The sequence below is a fragment of the Chenopodium album genome, chromosome 6, assembly GCF_948465745.1.
Source record: "Chenopodium album chromosome 6, dcCheAlbu1.1, whole genome shotgun sequence".
NCBI lineage: Eukaryota > Viridiplantae > Streptophyta > Magnoliopsida > Caryophyllales > Amaranthaceae > Chenopodium > Chenopodium album.
The window spans coordinates 76,929,540-76,946,872 of record NC_137839.1 but is presented as its reverse complement, the minus strand read 5'-3'; the positions used below and the strand labels follow the sequence as shown (position 1 = coordinate 76,946,872).

At 33.0% G+C, this 17,333-nt stretch overlaps 2 protein-coding genes, 1 non-coding gene and 1 pseudogene across 4 annotated transcripts in view; 2 read left to right on the top strand and 2 right to left on the bottom strand.

Annotated features, from left to right (window-relative positions):
- Nucleotides 1-387: 387 nt before the first annotated feature.
- Nucleotides 388-2,285, bottom strand: LOC145635368 (pentatricopeptide repeat-containing protein At4g21170 pseudogene; annotated as a pseudogene).
- Nucleotides 2,286-3,353: 1,068 nt separating this feature from the next.
- TRNAL-UAG (transfer RNA leucine (anticodon UAG)) lies at nucleotides 3,354-3,433 on the bottom strand. Its single transcript has one exon. It is a non-coding gene; the product is annotated as a tRNA-Leu (tRNA).
- Nucleotides 3,434-8,545: 5,112 nt separating this feature from the next.
- LOC145635367 (putative xyloglucan endotransglucosylase/hydrolase protein 8) lies at nucleotides 8,546-10,445 on the top strand. The gene is made up of 4 exons (XM_081686647.1): nucleotides 8,546-8,836; nucleotides 9,011-9,111; nucleotides 9,242-9,444; nucleotides 9,879-10,445. Exons 1-4 carry the CDS (start codon nucleotides 8,641-8,643, stop codon nucleotides 10,279-10,281), a joined length of 903 nt encoding a protein of 300 aa, XP_081542773.1. The 5' UTR covers nucleotides 8,546-8,640; the 3' UTR covers nucleotides 10,282-10,445.
- A 6,218-nt stretch (nucleotides 10,446-16,663) lies between these two features.
- Nucleotides 16,664-17,333, top strand: part of LOC145636401 (uncharacterized) — a 37,970-nt gene continuing 37,300 nt past the window's right edge. For both annotated transcript variants that reach the window (XM_081687959.1, XM_081687958.1), the window contains exons 1-2: nucleotides 16,664-16,872; nucleotides 17,051-17,168. In XM_081687959.1, coding sequence (XP_081544085.1) covers nucleotides 16,857-16,872; nucleotides 17,051-17,168 — 134 coding nt within the window. In that variant the 5' untranslated portion in view covers nucleotides 16,664-16,856. The remainder of the gene's footprint in view (nucleotides 16,873-17,050; nucleotides 17,169-17,333) is intronic.

Below are 17,333 nucleotides of genomic sequence, written 5' to 3'. Positions count from 1 at the left end.
TTATCCCATCCCCATTTCATTACTGGCTAGGATTAACCTTAGCCCACTGCCAGCATGTGTAGCACTTTAGTCATACATAGCCCTCCAAAAGTTAAAAAATTCGGTCACCAAGGATTCCCGGATGCTGTATATCTCCTCGATCTAAGCATTCAATAATATTGAGGTTATATTCAGAGGCACCATCACCAATCAAACTCTTAGCTTTGCATATCACATCATCAATTGATATAAACTTTTGGGACTCTGCTTGCGAGACTAGTGATTGAAACACTTGTATAAAACACTTTCAAGCAAATCCTAGGTGTTAAGTAATAATCAGTCAGGACAGTCAAGACGATGGAATTCAGAGTAATGGTCCTACTCATTGCAGCAATGCTACACAATAAATTCATGTGAGTATCTCACGGCATATCATTAGGAAGTATAGACTTTTGGCAAGATAGACAAAGTTCAACCAAGATGTAGCAAGTTCAAATCATTATCTAAAAACAGATATCAAGCTTTTGTATGTTTTTGAGCTTGGCTTGAGCCCCATTTTCAACATTTCATCATGAACTTGCATGGCCTTTCTCATTTCCTTTACTTGTGACAATCCACTAATCATAACTAAAAAGCTTGCTTTGTTCACCACATTATTACTTCTCATGCATTCAAATATTTTGTGGGCTTCGTCAACCCTCTCTTCTGTAAGCAGTTTACGAAGAAGTATATTATAAGTTGTGACATCCCATAATATCTCAGATTTTTCCAGCTTATTATGCAACAACAGTGCCGAATCAATCTGACCTGAGGAACAATAATGCTTTACCAATAAGCGACAACAAACAGAATCGGGTAATATATCTGCTTGTAACATTACATTCAGTAGGGCTTCTGCATCTTTCCAATTGTCTTCCCCGCCCAGCTTCATCATAAACTTGGAAGTTCCTGATACAGAAGGGCTAAACCCTTTCACGATTAAACGTATCAGCAATTGGTTCAACTTGTCTGATGGAGTTCCCCGGCAAAGACTTTCAACCAATTCTTCATAACAACTCTTATGCATCACAACTTTCTCCTTTGAAATTATCTGATACAACCCTAGTAATTCATCTACTCTCCCTCCTTTGCAAAATGCTCTAAGCATACACTCAAATGTTGCATTTTCCAGTCCAACTCCCTCATCCCGTGCTTTATAGAACAAAAATTCAGCAGCATATAAGTTTCCCACTTCACAAAATTTCCTTATAACATCATCATACTTCGACGACAGATACTCAGGAAGCAACGCCCTCTCTCTCATAGCGCACAAAACCGTGTCTATAACATTTGTATCCCTAAATTTACAAGCTCCATCAAGAATAGAGCTATAGGTGCAAAAACCCGGCTCAAGATTCCTTTTACACATCTCATCTACTTGATCAATTGCAGCTCCAAAGTTACCAATTCTGCTATAACCATCAATCACTAAATCGAAAACAGCCGAATTACAAACACCTGAATCCAATAGCCTAACAACACTCTCAAATTTCCCATTGTTACAAAGAATCCTAGCAATAACAGTCCAAGTACTCACATTTGACACAATCCCATTTCGAATCATTGAACCATACAAACAATAAGCTAATTTATACTCACTAGCATGGTCTAAAACATCAAGCACAACATTCATACAACTAGTTTTAGGCAAATAACCATATGATATAATTTCTCTATAAACTTTTAAGCCATCAAAATAGAAACCCTTTTGAGCATAACACTCTATGATTGAACTAAAAGCAAGAGGTTGCAAGTTTGTACCTTTACAAGCTTGAATCATAGAACACACAACTTGGGTTGGTGGGTTCACCCCAATGAACGAATCCAAAATGGGTTTAACTGGGTGGGTTTGACCCGACCCGATTAAAATCTGGAAGATCTTGCAATGGATTTTGAGGTCTGGTTGAAACCCAACAAGATTAGTTTTTGCCCAATTGAAGAAATTGAGGGAAATTAGGGGGTTTTCCTGGGTTTTATGAAGGATTTGAAGGAAGATTGGTGGGGTTAATTTAGAAGAGAGATAAAGGGTTTTGAGAAGAGATTGCCAATTATTTCTTTGAAGAAGAATGGAGGATATTTGTGAGATAAGTTGGCGTTCTTGGGCTTGGATTCTCCAAGTAGATGAAGTTGGTGAAGAGATTGGTGATGATTTTGCAGAGAATGTCTTGATGAAATGGTAACAATGGAGTGTTTTTGTGAGGGACATTTGTGTTCTTCATTCATGTGAGTGAAGCTTGGGGTTAGAGATACTACAATTGAGTTTAATAAAGGTGAAGTCATATTTTCCATTGACAAATTAGGTTTACTTTTTAGTCACGGTGAATAGCGAAAATCATTTATATGTACATTTTCAAGAGTGGATATGCAATCTATTTATTTATTTTTTGTAATTAGTGTGGTTTTTACGAGAGTGCAAGTATCAATGTAGAAGTATATAAATCAAGACAACATAGAAATATTATAATGCCCCTTATTTTGAGTGTATTGCAATTAGTCGCTACAACAACATTGCATAGTAATATAGTATAGTTCTTAAAATATGTAACACGAAGAGAAACTCTCAAAAATAAATCGTTGTACTAAACGCTTTATATAGCATGAATCAAGAAATTAAAGTGAGTTTTTTTTTTCCAACACTACTTACTATCCTTAATCAAAGCGCAAACTAGAACTTAGCCCCTCCCAACCCAAAAGAATCAATGCAAAACAATGACTGATCAAGTCTTTAACAATTTTACTTATTGATTAATGCTAACCAAGGTGTGTTAATTATTCACTGCAATCTTAAATACATTGTATATACTTCGGTGATTTGTCATGAAAGGTCATGTTACAAGTTGATGGGAAAATATGACTATGTGCATTCAATTGATATAATACTATTGTCTAATTTAGTCAACATTGATTTTAGATTAATTTGAGTCCCTTGCTAAGTTGCTATCATATACGGAGTATTATCTTATTTAGGGGAAAACATGGCAAGTCTTAGGGCTTGTTCTGATTTACTAAATTGAACTGAAATTAAGTTGAAAAGAACAAGTCCAAAAGTAAAATTTGAGCCAAATCAAAGTATAGAGAAAAGTCCATGCCTTTTTTTCATCATATATTCAAAGAGTCCTATGAAAGAAAGGAATTAAAAATTTAAAAATAAAAAATTATTAGTTCTTAGCTAGTTATCTTTTTTTTTTTTTTTTTTTGAATAGTCTTAGCTAGTTATCTGTTAAACCTTTGTTTTTTTTACTTATTTTTAAAAGCTAATTGTGCCTAAACTCCTAAAGAAAAAGAAAAAAGAGCAAGGTTGCCAATTTATAAAATGATTGAATAAAGAAAAAATATGACGGCTGTGGGATTTGAACCCACGCCCTTTCGGACCAGAGCCTAAATCTGGCGCCTTAGACCACTCGGCCAAACCGTCTTAATGTTTATTACCTTCCTGCTAAATGTATAAATACAAGCAAAATATTTATATTCAAGTCAAAACCACATATTCTTGTGGACCAATATTTTATTTTGGTCACATATACTAGTATAGTATATTACTGCACTGCACTAATCTTTCATACAGTACAGTAGTGGATCATAATTATCAATTTATCATCATTAAATTAAAGCATAACTAAACTTAGCTTAATCACTTATACCATTCGCATTATTCTAATTAACACCTTCAGCACCGACAGATGGGATCATGGGAGTTGAAATGTCAATGTAAGGCATATCACATGTTACTTGCATTATATTTGATTGAACTTGTTATTTCTTAAATCCTTTGACTTCCTTATTAGTTTTTTTTTTTTTTTTTTTTTTTTTTTTTTTTTTTTTTTTTTTTTTTTTTTTAAAGGATTAGAATGCTATTGATAAGTTTTCAACAAAACGAATTGAAGTATCATACATGAAATTGCGTTGTATACATTGAAAAAAAAAATAGTAGGAAATGACTATCATATAATAATGGCAGATTACTTCATTGTACTTTAGCAATCGGATTTAGGGTAATACTTCATTCATATCATGTATGTTGGTATGGGTGTGTAGATTGTTCCTTTGGTTTATAAAGTTATGATATGTTATCACTTTATCATAGAAACTCTAACTATAATAAATGGGGTGTTTATTGTTTGGAGTTTTGATTGATCATGCATGTATGTATTAATTGGCCGGAGTATTGTTCATTAAGGAGATCTTGATATTAGGTGTATTGTCAATTTGCCTAGCCTAAGCCTAACCACCCTATTAGAAGGTGAAGATTGTACTCACTATGATGTTATTAATACTCCGTCTGTAGCTTATAAATCGAAATAATATATTTTCACTATATACGTTTTAATAATTTTACTTTGTTCAATATATACGTTACAACTAAAGGTTAACCGCCTATTGAGATTACGGAAAACTAAAAATAATGTTTACATACAGTTAAAGGGAGTATTGTTTTGTTTGTCTCGCAAAAAAATGACAATGTAACTATAAGCAAGTAAGCAACCATGCCAACCAATAATAAAACAATAATCATGATTAGAACTTAGCATAGGCTTTGCTAATCACATGGAAACTGAACTGGCAAGACTTAGCTTATGTTTGGCAAATTAAAGCAATTAAAGAAACCATGTAATCATATTGGATTAAATAAAAAGAAGCTTCATAGCTCTATCTTTATTGGCCCTTATTATATATGCATGTAACCGATGAGCATGTTGGTCATTTGTTATCCAAAGTTATTATTCCAGCTATACTTTCACCTGTCTCTTATTGGTAACTTGCATTGTCCTTGAGACAGCCAAAAGACAAAATATTTTGGGTTACAAACTTAATTGGATTCTTTAATTTTGATTAAATCTCTTTAACACATGTAATTAGGACTCCGTACATTGTTTTCAATCCTTTCTCATAGTGGATGAACTCAACATTAATCAAGATTCTATGTTTTCTATGTTAATTAACAACTTAAATGAAATTTCACTTTTATGTTCAGTATTCTCCTAAACTTATACATCATTAGGCAATTTAGATTTTTGGTTTATTTAATTTGTTGATCCATTAATATAGTATCAAAGCTAGTGTGACAAGAATGTTACAGGTCCAAATAAATTTCATTAGATCAAAGTGGAAGTTTTAGCGTTGGATATGAGAAGATTCATTCTTTTCACATTTCAAATACAGAGGACTATTATGTGAGGAACTATGTAATAGAATATAAAATCTATTATAGGTTAAGCTTCAATCATTATTAGCTTAGATTTTGTTTGAGTTTATTATTTGACATATACTTCCCTCGCTCATTTATTATTATAACATTTGGAATTACTTATATATCTTAAGTCTTAACGCAAAACTTTGACTATCATTATCTTCGATTATCAGTAATTATAAGAAGATATCAAAGTTAATAATAATACAAAAAAAAATCCTCATAAATATAATTTAATTTCATTGATAATTAGTTAAAAAAAAATTGTTATAAAATAGTGTCAAAATTCAATTAAGGAGTATTATTAATTACACAATTACACTAATTATAAAATGGATAGAGTAATAGTCTAATACAAGTAGACTATTAGACTTGTACCATGTAGCAATAACCAAAGTTCTTAACATAGAACAAGATAGAGCTGGGCATGGGCCGGGTCAGCACGCGGGCGGCCCGGGCACGGCACGAGGATGGCCCGGCACGGCCCGGCCCGACGGTAGGCCCGGCCCGGCACGATGGCACGCCCCTCGTGCCTCGTGCGGGCTGCGGTGAAAAAAAATCCAAAAGTGGCCCGGCACGGCACGAGCCCGGCCAATAGCCCGTGGCACGGCCCGCAGGCACGGCCCGCAGGCACGGCCCGTAGGCACGGCCCGCAGGCACGGCCCGCAGGCACGGCCCGCGGGCTAACGGCTATAAACTGGCGCTGCTCTTGTTTTTTCCCTCCAATATTTACTATGAATGCATGCAACTCGGTGATGGTGTCGAACAATATAAAAATCATGTGAAAGATAAATTTTTTGAGTTATATAGAGTTTATGAATCTAAATATGGAACCGTCACTCATTTTGCCCCTTCTCAAACATCCAAAAGCGTAAGTAAAACGGGCAAAAGTTTGGCGGCCCAAGCTGCTAACATGTTATCTAAGTTTTCAGGTAGTGGATCATCATCAAGGCGAACACAAAGCGATGTTTCGGAGTTGCAAATGTACTTAAACTACGACTTCATGAAAGGCTTGGACGAAGATTCGAGGTTGGGGATGGACATCCTAGATTGGTGGAAATCCCAAAGCACAAAGCATCCAATTTTGGCGGCAATGGCACGTGATATTTTCAGCATCCAAGCCTCCTCCGTTGCCTCGGAACGAGCTTTTAGTGCTTCGGGAAGGGTTCTAGACGATAGAAGAACAAGTTTGAAGCCCGAAACACTAGAAATGTGTGTTTGCTTGAAGGATTGGATGGATGCCCAAGAACGCATCCAAGATCGTACTTTTACGGCCAACGACAACATCGATGGTTCCGATCGTTCTGGTTCAACTAGCTCCTCCGCATTAGCTAGTGAACATGAAGCCGAAAATGAAGACGAAGAAGATAATGAAGACCTTGATTGAAGATTACCAACAACTCGAGAATTAATATTAATTAGCGAAAATTCTAGTATTTCCTATGTACTCTATTAATTAGTGAAAATGTTAGTATTTCCTATGTTGGCTATGTACTCTATTAACATTAGCCGTATAATAAAATAACAAAATAAGTTATTCATCAATTATTGTTAGTTGTACACTTGTACTTCATATTATCTTTTACTTAATAAATTTTTATGAATGAATTTTTTCAACTTTTAATTTTATGGAATATGTTATATTGTTATTTAATTTTTGTCTAATACTTATATAGTTATATGAATAATATGATATATAGTAAATTATGAATGAACAATAAATATTAATATAATTTAAACAATATTTAATATAACTTAACTCCATAAAAAATTTAATAATTATTAAATTCAAATATTAAATTGTATAATTATTCAATTCAATTTTTTCTTTCATAAAAAAAATTCAAGTTTTTTTAAAGTTTTTTTTAATTTTTTTTTTAAAAAAAAAAAGAAAAAAGGGTAAGCCGTGGGCCGGCACGGCCCGCCTCCACCGTGGGCCGGCACGGTGGCCGGCACGACGGGCGGCCCGGCACGGCACGACCGGCACGGTGGGCCGTGCCGTGCCGTGGACAGGGAAACCTTGAAGGCCGGCACGGCACGGCACGGCCCGCCTCCACCGTGGGCCGGCACGGCCCGGCACGACACTGTTCATGGCCCGCCTAGGCACGGCCCACGGCAGGCCCGGCACGGCCCATGCCCACCACTAGAACAAGATCAGAGATCAAAACCGACACATTCATAATTCATTCCAGTTGGCAAGGTGATGGTGGGAAAGTTTAGTTTAAATTATTAAATTAATAATAACAATAATTTATTATTATTATTATTATTAAACCAATGAAAGTCTACTTCCTAGATCACGTTATTACATAGTGTTGATACAAACAATTGGGCCCATTTTATATGGTATTTTTACGACAAGAGATGGTGCCTTTTCATGGGCAGCCTGGATTTTCTCATTTTTCAATTCTCAATAATCCATCCATATATTCTATGTCACTTATACTCTGTCTCTACTTGCTATTAGTCCTATTACAAGCATATTATTCATTATTGGGCAGTGAGTTTAATTTTCTACCAATCTCAATAATTTTATAAATAAGATTGTTATTAAATTGAGTGGTAATTCGTTTATTCTGTAATGGGTTGGAAATCTTGGAATATATGCATGTGAATTCTGACGATTTAATCTTCAATAGGATGAATTATTATGAATTTTTTTTTAAGATAATACATCGTACACGTAATTTAATCTCATATGTTGGATATTACGAGCATCTCTTAATTGTGTATATGGATTGTTTGGCGATATGCCAATAAAAATCACAAATTGTTTTGATCATATCAGCTGTAGAGCTTGTACTTTTTGTACATTTATTAAACCCAAAAAAACAGTTAGCTACTTCAAATTTATCTTGTGTTTTTGTCTTTCTCTTTTGAAGCTTTGACTAGTTAATCTTGAAATAAAAGACCGTCTTTCATCCTAATTATTACATCAAATCTAATTATATAATTCGTAAATTTCTACATTAAAATTAAACAACTTAAAGCGAAAGACACATACCAACCTTTTTCTTATCGTCCACATGACAATTTTTCAATAAACACACATTTTCACACACAAAAAGTATGTTGTAATATATACTCCAACTTAAAGCATCATTCCATTACCATTTACAAATAAAAATTGCTTGATTAGTGGCATAAGTAATATAATTACCCCACCCCAAAAACAAATTGTGCAATTGGGATTTTTTTTAAAAATAATTAAATAAATAACAACATTATTATAATTTTTTTTTTTTTAATAGTAAACCCAATTAGTTATTTTTTTTATATTAAAAAAATAAAAAAAATAAAAAAAAACTACCTCTTTCACACCCTAACTTCACTATACAAAGCAGAGTCAATTTAAAAACAGAGCATTGATTACTCTGCTCTTCCTCAGAGCTCAAGTGAAGGGAAGAGAGAGAAAACTCAAAATCCCATCAAAAATGGAGAACAGAGTATTTCAAATGGCAATTCCTCTGTTCTTTGCAGCTTTAATGGCTACCCTTCTTTCATCATCTTCAGCTGTTTCATTGACAAAAGGATCCTTTGATGATAACTTTGACATCATGTTTTCTGAGAGTAATTTCAAGACTTCTGAAGATGGGCAGATCTGGTACCTCTCCTTAGACAAAACAAGTGGTAATTATAATTTGTTCTTGCTTATATCACACTCTAACTCCGTCTTTAAAAGTTTTTTCTGTTCCGACACTTTTCTGTAAGACAATCACAATCTGAACAGGAAGAATTTTTAGAGACGGAAAGACCGTCATTAGCTTTCTTTGAACTCAAGTTATCATTGCTTTTTGGTTTCAGGATGTGGGTTTCAAACAAAACAGAAGTACAGATTTGGGTGGTTTAGTATGAAGCTTAAATTGGTGGGTGGTGATTCTGCTGGTGTTGTCACCGCTTACTATGTAAGTTCTTTTCATTACCATTTTAGACTTTTATTATTCAGAATCAGTATTTACACGTAGATGGTGTAATTTGAACTAGTAATGTGACAGCTAAATCCGAGCTGAGATAATAATTTGTGTTTTATTGCAGATGTGCACAGATGTTGATGCATCACCAACAAGAGATGAGCTAGATTTTGAGTTCTTAGGGAATAGAACAGGAGAACCATATATAATTCAGACAAATGTGTATAAAAATGGAACAGGAGGAAGAGAAATGAGGCATGTTTTATGGTTTGATCCTACTGAAGATTATCACACCTATTCAGTTCTTTGGAACTCCCACCAAATTGTGTAAGTTTTAATTTCATTTTTTTTTATTTAATTGTTAGAGTATAATCAAGGTTTTCTAAAATTCCGACATTTTGATACTTGATCACACAATGTTATTTCCAATGGTCTTATTAATAGTATTAACTAGTTTAAACAGATTGATGTTGAAGGATAGCTTAGTTGGTAGCAGCTATCTTGTACGTTACTTAGAACAAGGCTATTAAATTGATTGTCACCCATTTGAGATTCAATCTCGGGTACTTATCACGTGTTATGCTTAAACATAAATAATCGCGGTGTGTTTGATAGGTAGTGATAAACAATGGGTTGGAAATGAATATATTTGAGTAACGCTTAGTTAGTTCTATTTGTGTTACCATCTATTACTTCGTATTTTTTTATGGATACGAATAAATTTATGATCAATCTCTAAAACATATTCTTAATGTGAACAGATTTTTCGTTGATCGAGTACCAATAAGAGTATACAAGAACAATGGCAAACCCAACAACTTCTTCCCCGATGAGAAGCCAATGTACTTGTTCTCAAGCATATGGAACGCGGATGATTGGGCTACACGAGGCGGTCTTGAGAAAACCGATTGGAAGAAGGCACCTTTCGTGTCTGCCTACAAGGACTTCAGCGTCGATGGGTGCCAATGGGAAGACCCTTACCCTGCTTGTGTATCAACCACAACAAAGCATTGGTGGGATCAAGCCCCTTCTTGGGAATTAAGTGATTCTCAAAAAGAGGACTATGCTTGGGTGAAGAGGAACCTTGTTACTTATGATTATTGCGAGGATACTGAGAGATATACTACTCCAATGGAAGAGTGCTCTTTGAATCCTTGGAAATAATTTTACATGAAAGTACAAGCAAATTTTTTCTAGCAAATTTATTGTCATGGCTTATAGTAATTCTTCTATCTTCTTATGTATCAATTTTGAGTTTTTTATTGGGCTATCAATTGTGTAATTTATTATTCTTTATTTATTATTTATAACAAAATTACTTCATGAACTTGGCTTGCACATTGATATAATTGGAGTAGAGTGTAATGTAGATGTTAATTATGATATTCATAAAGCCAAAATATCTAATCTTTTGTGGCATAGCTAATTTTCATTTAAATGAACTAAGGGTCTGTTCCCATTGACTGAACTCAGCTGAACTGAATTGAACTGAACTAAGTTGAGCTGAACTGAACTGAATATTTTACTTCGTATAAGAGAAGGAAATTAGGAGCTGAACTGAACTGAACTGGACTGAATTTCAACGTAAGAGAACATGCCCTAATTATTTATACCCTACATCAAGTGGAAGTGTCCATTAGAAGTGTGATCAACTTAACAAGTTGTCTATAATTCCTAGTATAGGAAAATGATTGGACAAATCAACTTCATTGGACATGTTATATCCATATTCAATTAAATGATAGACCATCTTGTAATTTTATTTTGATTTATGCATTGCAATGGAAAAGGTGTTGACGATGATGATTTGTCAAGAGGAGGGACATTTATTTGTTGATTATTTAGCTTAATCTCTTTGGTTTAAGGCTTATTTGGTATGACCCAAATTTAATTGGTCATTGTTTTAGTGGAGTATTTGTGCATATTCTAGAAACTTTTGGTAAAATCAAACAAGGTTAGTACTTGCTCATAATTTCGCTAGAATTATCTAGTTTAATATTGTAGAGAAATCTTGACATTGAAAGCAACTAGAAATATGGTTTGTGAAAATTTCAAAACATTAGGGCTGCAAGAATTATGAAGGAAGTTCTAGAATATTATAGGAATTTCTTCCAAACTAGCTCCATCTTTAACTATAAAAATTGGTGATGGACATTTAATCAAAGAATAGATACGCAAAAAGTCATACCTATACGCAAGTCTTCCCGCACAAGAAGTCATACCCACTCCTTGTATATTATATCCACTTTCTTTACTACGATTCCACTATTACCTTTGTACTTAGTATTCACCCAAGTTTCTTGTACTCGATCTCCTACTTTCATATTGGGATTAGTTCAAATGCTTGTAATTTGTTGGGTTTTTTTTTGCCTTAATATATTAAATATTTTTTCACATTAAATATTGGAATTGTATTTCCCTATATTATTTATCTTCTTATTTCTATATCAAAATCTCTACATCTTAAATTTACTTCATTACAATTGCGCACTCAATAACTTTAACAACGCTAAAAACCATCACTTTTCAAGATGTTTTAGCAATTGGGTAAGCAAGTTTTGTGATTTTTTCTTCCACTTTAAAGAGGATCAATGTTTATCAAAGATTAATTTGTTTTTTTTTTTTTTCTTTCTTATCAAAAATTATTTTGTAAATTTTCTCTAAAATTACTTTGAAATATCATTAAAACATGTATTTGCTATGCATTTTCATATTTTTTTTAACCAATTCGCTCATGTATAACTGTACCTATGTTGGTAGATAATAAGTATTCAAAATCGCAAAAAAAAGTTGAATTAATATCATTCGCAACACTTTATATGTCAACTAGTATGTTTATTGTAATTACAAATCAACTTCATGAGCATGATACATCGTTACATCCAATTTTAATTGGAAAATTTTCTTAAATTTAATCAAAAGAGTTGATATTGTAACCTTTAGTTTTGGATTGATTGGGTGAATGAAAATATCCACTTCACCACTTAATTGCTAACTTGTTGGCAAGATTTTGTTATAATGTTATAACAAGTTTCCCAAATAATAGTTAAATCACTTTTTGGATATAATCAAATACAAATAACTCTTTATTTTCTATTTAGCTCTATTTAGATTTTCATATTCAATGAAATAAATTATGTTTTTCTCTATATTTTTTTTTGTCCTCGAGTTGATGGTTTACTAAGAATTATAATAATGGATATGACAAAATAAAATAAACATTTAAATGCTTTATTAAGTTTGTAAAATACGACTCTACAAAACCTGGCCGAATTCATTTAGAGATTTATTCTGTTCACCTGAAACAAATAGATTTGGTATGAATTTTTTAAGATATGATTTGAATTTTTCTGATCTGGTCTGATTTAATTTGATTTAACAATTTGTTTATACTTTCACAACATTTTAATAATAATGTGTAAGGAAAAACATTATCGGAATGGATCTTGTTAGATTCGTCTCATCATGAACTTTTTAAATATGTAATTTTTATAAAAAAAATTTAATAACCAATCAACGATATTTAACGGTAAGTAAATAATAATCAAAAGTTTTGATGTGTATTATCAGAATCTTTCTAATCTGGTCTGATCTGAATTTATTAAGAAATACTACCTCAGTTTCTTTTTAGTTGACACGTATTCCTTTTTAGGAAGTTTTTTTTAGTTGACACGTTTTCTTTTATAGTAACTTTTTTTACCTTGCATTTACAAGCTACCCCACTTGCTTTTTCATTCTGTCTTTACTCTCTCTCCTCTCCTTAATATATTTGCCTAAATCAAATATGTCAACTAAATGAATTCGGAGTAAGTAAGTAATAAACATCTAAAATAAGTTGAAGAAAATAAGTGATAAATTATGTCTTAGAAAAATCAAATAGAGTTGTGATTCATAATCGAATGGCTAAGCAGTAAGCACATAAAAGACATAAAGATATTGATCCATGGGCCTCTGGACTATAGTCTACAGAGTACAGATTCAAACTTAATTTGTACTACTATTTAAACCAAACCCTACCCATTTTCCTACCATGCCGGATCCTCATTTGGTTCCATATACTAGTATAAAAGTTGCTCCAAGAACATTTTAGTTCTAGGTTTCTGTCTGATATAAGGGCACAAACCAAAACTCTCTCTAGTAGCCAAGAAATGTAACTATCAATGTAAGTTATCATCTTTCTCTATTCTATTTTTAGTCTTGCAAGATAATTTTGCTATACTGTAGTTTTGAATTGGACAATTGAGAAGGAATGAAAGTTCTAATATCCAATTATACTGCAGTTATCAGTATCTATTGTGAATATGGTATTTTTGGGTATTTCCAATATGAATTTGTGAGTGATACCTGCATAATTCATATGGGTTTCTTTAGAAATTCAAATAGAAGTGTAATTAGTTAGTTTGTGATATGATTTGAGATTTTGCATGTGTATAAATGTGAATTTTAGTTGAGAAATTACTTTAGCTCTTGTAATTAGTGGATGTTCATCGATAAAGATTCCACCTTTAGCATAGCAATTATGATATCAAATCGATCTACTATTACCCAACATTATTTTAAATTTTCAATGCTTATACAATAAGAAAGGTTGTATCCTGTAAACCCTTGATTTGAAGTACATGATGATCTAGTAATTGACAATAAGAACAAGAACATATAATGCAATGTTTATTGCATATTCCCTATAATTGAAAGTCAAAGAATGGTGATTGTTTCGTTTCCATTGAAAATTGATTTTATGTAAACAATGTCTAAGCTTAAGATTTGAAAATGTTTCACAATTAAAAATGGTTTGGAAAGTAGCTCCTTAATTTAGCAAGTTACACGCTTTGTCCTCTTGCCTTGCATTTATTAGGATTTAGGGCCTTGTATCGCCTTACGCTTTCGCAAGCATTGTCCATGAATCAAGATTGTCTTCTCCTTTACTTTGTACTCTTTCTCATGTATGATATTGTAATTTAGGTATTGCAAGTGAGGGAAAATAGTTGAAAGAGTTTAAGTTTTTGGCTTTTTAGCTTTGTTCCATTTCACTCTCTGCTGTTATTAGGTGATAACATAGCTTTCAAGAGCTTTTGTAGATATATGTTTAGCTGTTCTTGATTTTTCAGCATTTCCCTGCTAGATTATGATGGGATTAAGAATTTTTTTATTAAAGTGTTCGAAAAGTTTGCTTTTGGTGTTTCTCTAGGAATCAGGAATTCTGTATTAACATTATTGCTCATGTAGTCAATAAATTTAATACTTTAGCAAGTTGAAAACTTATCTAAATTCTGTGAAAGAACTGATTTGTTGTGTTACAGTTTACGCTTTTACTCTGTATACAGTTGTGTAGCATTTTTTTTTTAATTGAATTTCTATAATGCATACCTTTCTAGGAACCAGGAATCAAGTCAAAAGTGTGTCTTCAAGAACCTTTAAGAATAAGGTGGAAGGGAAAATGGTGGAGGATGAAGAATGCATAAATAAGTCCATGGTAGTAGAACAACAGACCCCGTGCTTGTAATGAGAAGGGGTGCTTCTAGTAGAGGATGCTCATGACCAACAAAATCACCCAATCAATGTTAAAATTTCTGGTCAAATTTATGAATGGTAATTTGTGAGCAGTTTTAGAATCAGTAGGGAGTTCATACTATTACATTGCTTGGTCAGTGATTGTTGACTTTGGTTGAATTGGCTTAACTAAACAGTCACTGACTAACCAGCCAAGTGTCTGATTGTGAACTTCCCGCTGATCTAAGTTGCATGCAAATTAACAATAAGTTTGAACCCAACTTGATTGTGATGGGCATGATTGGCAGCTGGTCAGGGAGCCGCCTCTACTTAAGTCCAGCTTTCTGCATTGCATGGAGTCTGCGGTTCTACCATTGTGTACTTATTTATCTCCTTGAAGATGTGGATTCCAAACAAAGCATTTGTACGATGGGTGACTCTGAAGGTGTTATAGCTACCGTAGCCAGTGCTTAGTAAGTTATATTACAGCTCAAACCTTCTAAATTATCATAGTAAAATTAATTTTATGGGCAGCAAATAACTAAAAGCTCCAATTTTTTTTAAACTTTGCATAATCCTTTGTTTTAAAAACGTTTTACCTATATTCTTTTCATGGCTGTGAAGCACATAAGTGAACATTAATGTCTTAGATTAAACAAATACACTGAATTTGCACATTTGGATGATCTTATGAGATTACGCATAAGGCATGTCTATCATTTTTATACATTGGTGAAGATTTACAGTTTAAGTGCTATAACATTATGAATCAGAGTGAGGTTTTAAGTAGTTTGAATGAAATTACTGTCATGTATTCTATACCTGCACATTTATATATGCATCACCAAGGGATGTGCTATTTATTGTGTTGTTGGGACACAAACAAGAAGACTATTCTGCTATTCATACTATGAGAAAGAAATTGGAAGAAGAGAAATGAAGCTTTCTATGGCTTGATACCACCAAGGATTATCATACCCTACTTTTCTCTCTGCTACTCCCTCAAAAGTGTAAGTTTTTTTTTTTTTTTTTTTTAAAATGGCTAGAGTAGATTGTTTTTTTTGTAAGGTGCTGTACTTATTACTTATTAGTATCCAAATAAAGAATGGGTGAGTGAAATAAAGAAGACTATGGCCGCAAAGATGGTAATGAGAATGAATTTGTATGTAAATTTGCAAGGAAAATAAAGAGTCATTCTCACGATAATGTTAGCTTACCTTAAATTGCATTGCAATGGGGTTACAATGTTGATTTTCTTCCTAATTTACCCTTATTTTCATTACTACAGTTTATAACCGGCTATTCGGCTACCAAACAAGCTATTAGTCTTATTGGAACAAATAGAATGGTGGATGACTGGCGGAACTGCAGAAGTATGAATTGGTTGGAATGGAGTTGGTTTCATCATGATAGAAGATGGTGTAGTCATGTACTATTGTGTCTTGCCAGTGTTATCCTTCTCTTGTACAATTTGAATTATTTTCCCTTTTCAGGTTGGTCTCATCATTCAATTGTTGTAAGGTTTATGGTGGCACACTAGCACTCACCAAAAACGCTGTCGGATTGTAATTTGAATTGCTTTTCCTATTTAGGTTGGTCTTACCATTTATAGTAAGTTTTATGTATGTATAATCAATGTATTCCTCGTGAAAACATATTGTAGCTATCATTATCCTAATCTATATAATTTTGTAACAAGATGTTGCATAAAATAACATGTAAAACACTTTTGATGGCGATACCATCTTAATTCAAATATTTAGAGTAGCTTTACCCATTTTAACTTTGCGACAACTAACTCCGGCGAGTGGGCCTCACTTGTTCAAAAATCTATCCAAATTCAATTATTTAGCATCTTATTTATCGCCTATCTCGTGACCTGGCTGCAAGACCGATTTTACGTACTACCTCCGACAGATATTATGTGCAATTTTGACCTATTATTTGTAATATGATTTTACGTACTACCTCCGTTAGTAAAATATTTTATAGTTGCACATAATATTTATCGAGGAGGTAGTATAGTGATATGATTTCACCCAAATTTTCCTTTTCTCTCCCTATTCCCCCAAGTCCCAACCGACTAACCGAGTGAAGAAAAACTCCGTCCGATTAAATTACGCAGTTGAGTTATTTAAAAAATCTAGGGCTCCGTCTAATTTCAATTTCGAGCATAAACGAGAGAAACAAGCAAAGCACTTAACAACTACAACAACAAATACAAACCAAATTTATAATTCCGCTAAACAATGGTGTGCGAAAAGTGTAAGTAATTCTCTCTCTTTCTCCTTTAGATATAATTATATTGTGTTAGATCTTCGATTAAGAATAAAGAACATAACTTTATGCTTATTCAAATTGAACTGTTTGTTGATCAATTTCTTAAATATTTGTGGTTTAAAGTTGTGAATAATTGGTGGGTTTTTTTATTTTCAATTTGCAGGTGAAAAGAAGTTAGCGAAGGTGATAGTTCCAGATAAATGGAAAGCAGGCGCCAGCAACACCAACGAAAGCGGTGGCCGCAAGATCAATGAAAACAAGCTCCTCTCCAAGAAAACCAGGTTTTTTTTTTTTTTTTAAATCCTAATAGTTTGTAATTGTTTGTATTTTGTTAGAAAAAATGTATTTTGATGAATTAAATGCTGCAATTATGATATTTGATAGTAATTTGAATTTGGCAAATTGGGGTTTTTAAAATTAATTCGTATTGTTGATGGGTTGGTAAT

Coding starts and splice junctions, on each gene's coding strand:
- LOC145635367 (XM_081686647.1), top strand. CDS start 8,641: ATGGAGAACAGAGTATTTCAAATGGCAATTCCTCTGTTCTTTGCAGCT. Junction 8,837..9,010: donor CTCCTTAGACAAAACAAGTG/GTAATTATAATT, acceptor TTTTGGTTTCAG/GATGTGGGTTTCAAACAAAA. Junction 9,445..9,878: donor TGGAACTCCCACCAAATTGT/GTAAGTTTTAAT, acceptor TAATGTGAACAG/ATTTTTCGTTGATCGAGTAC.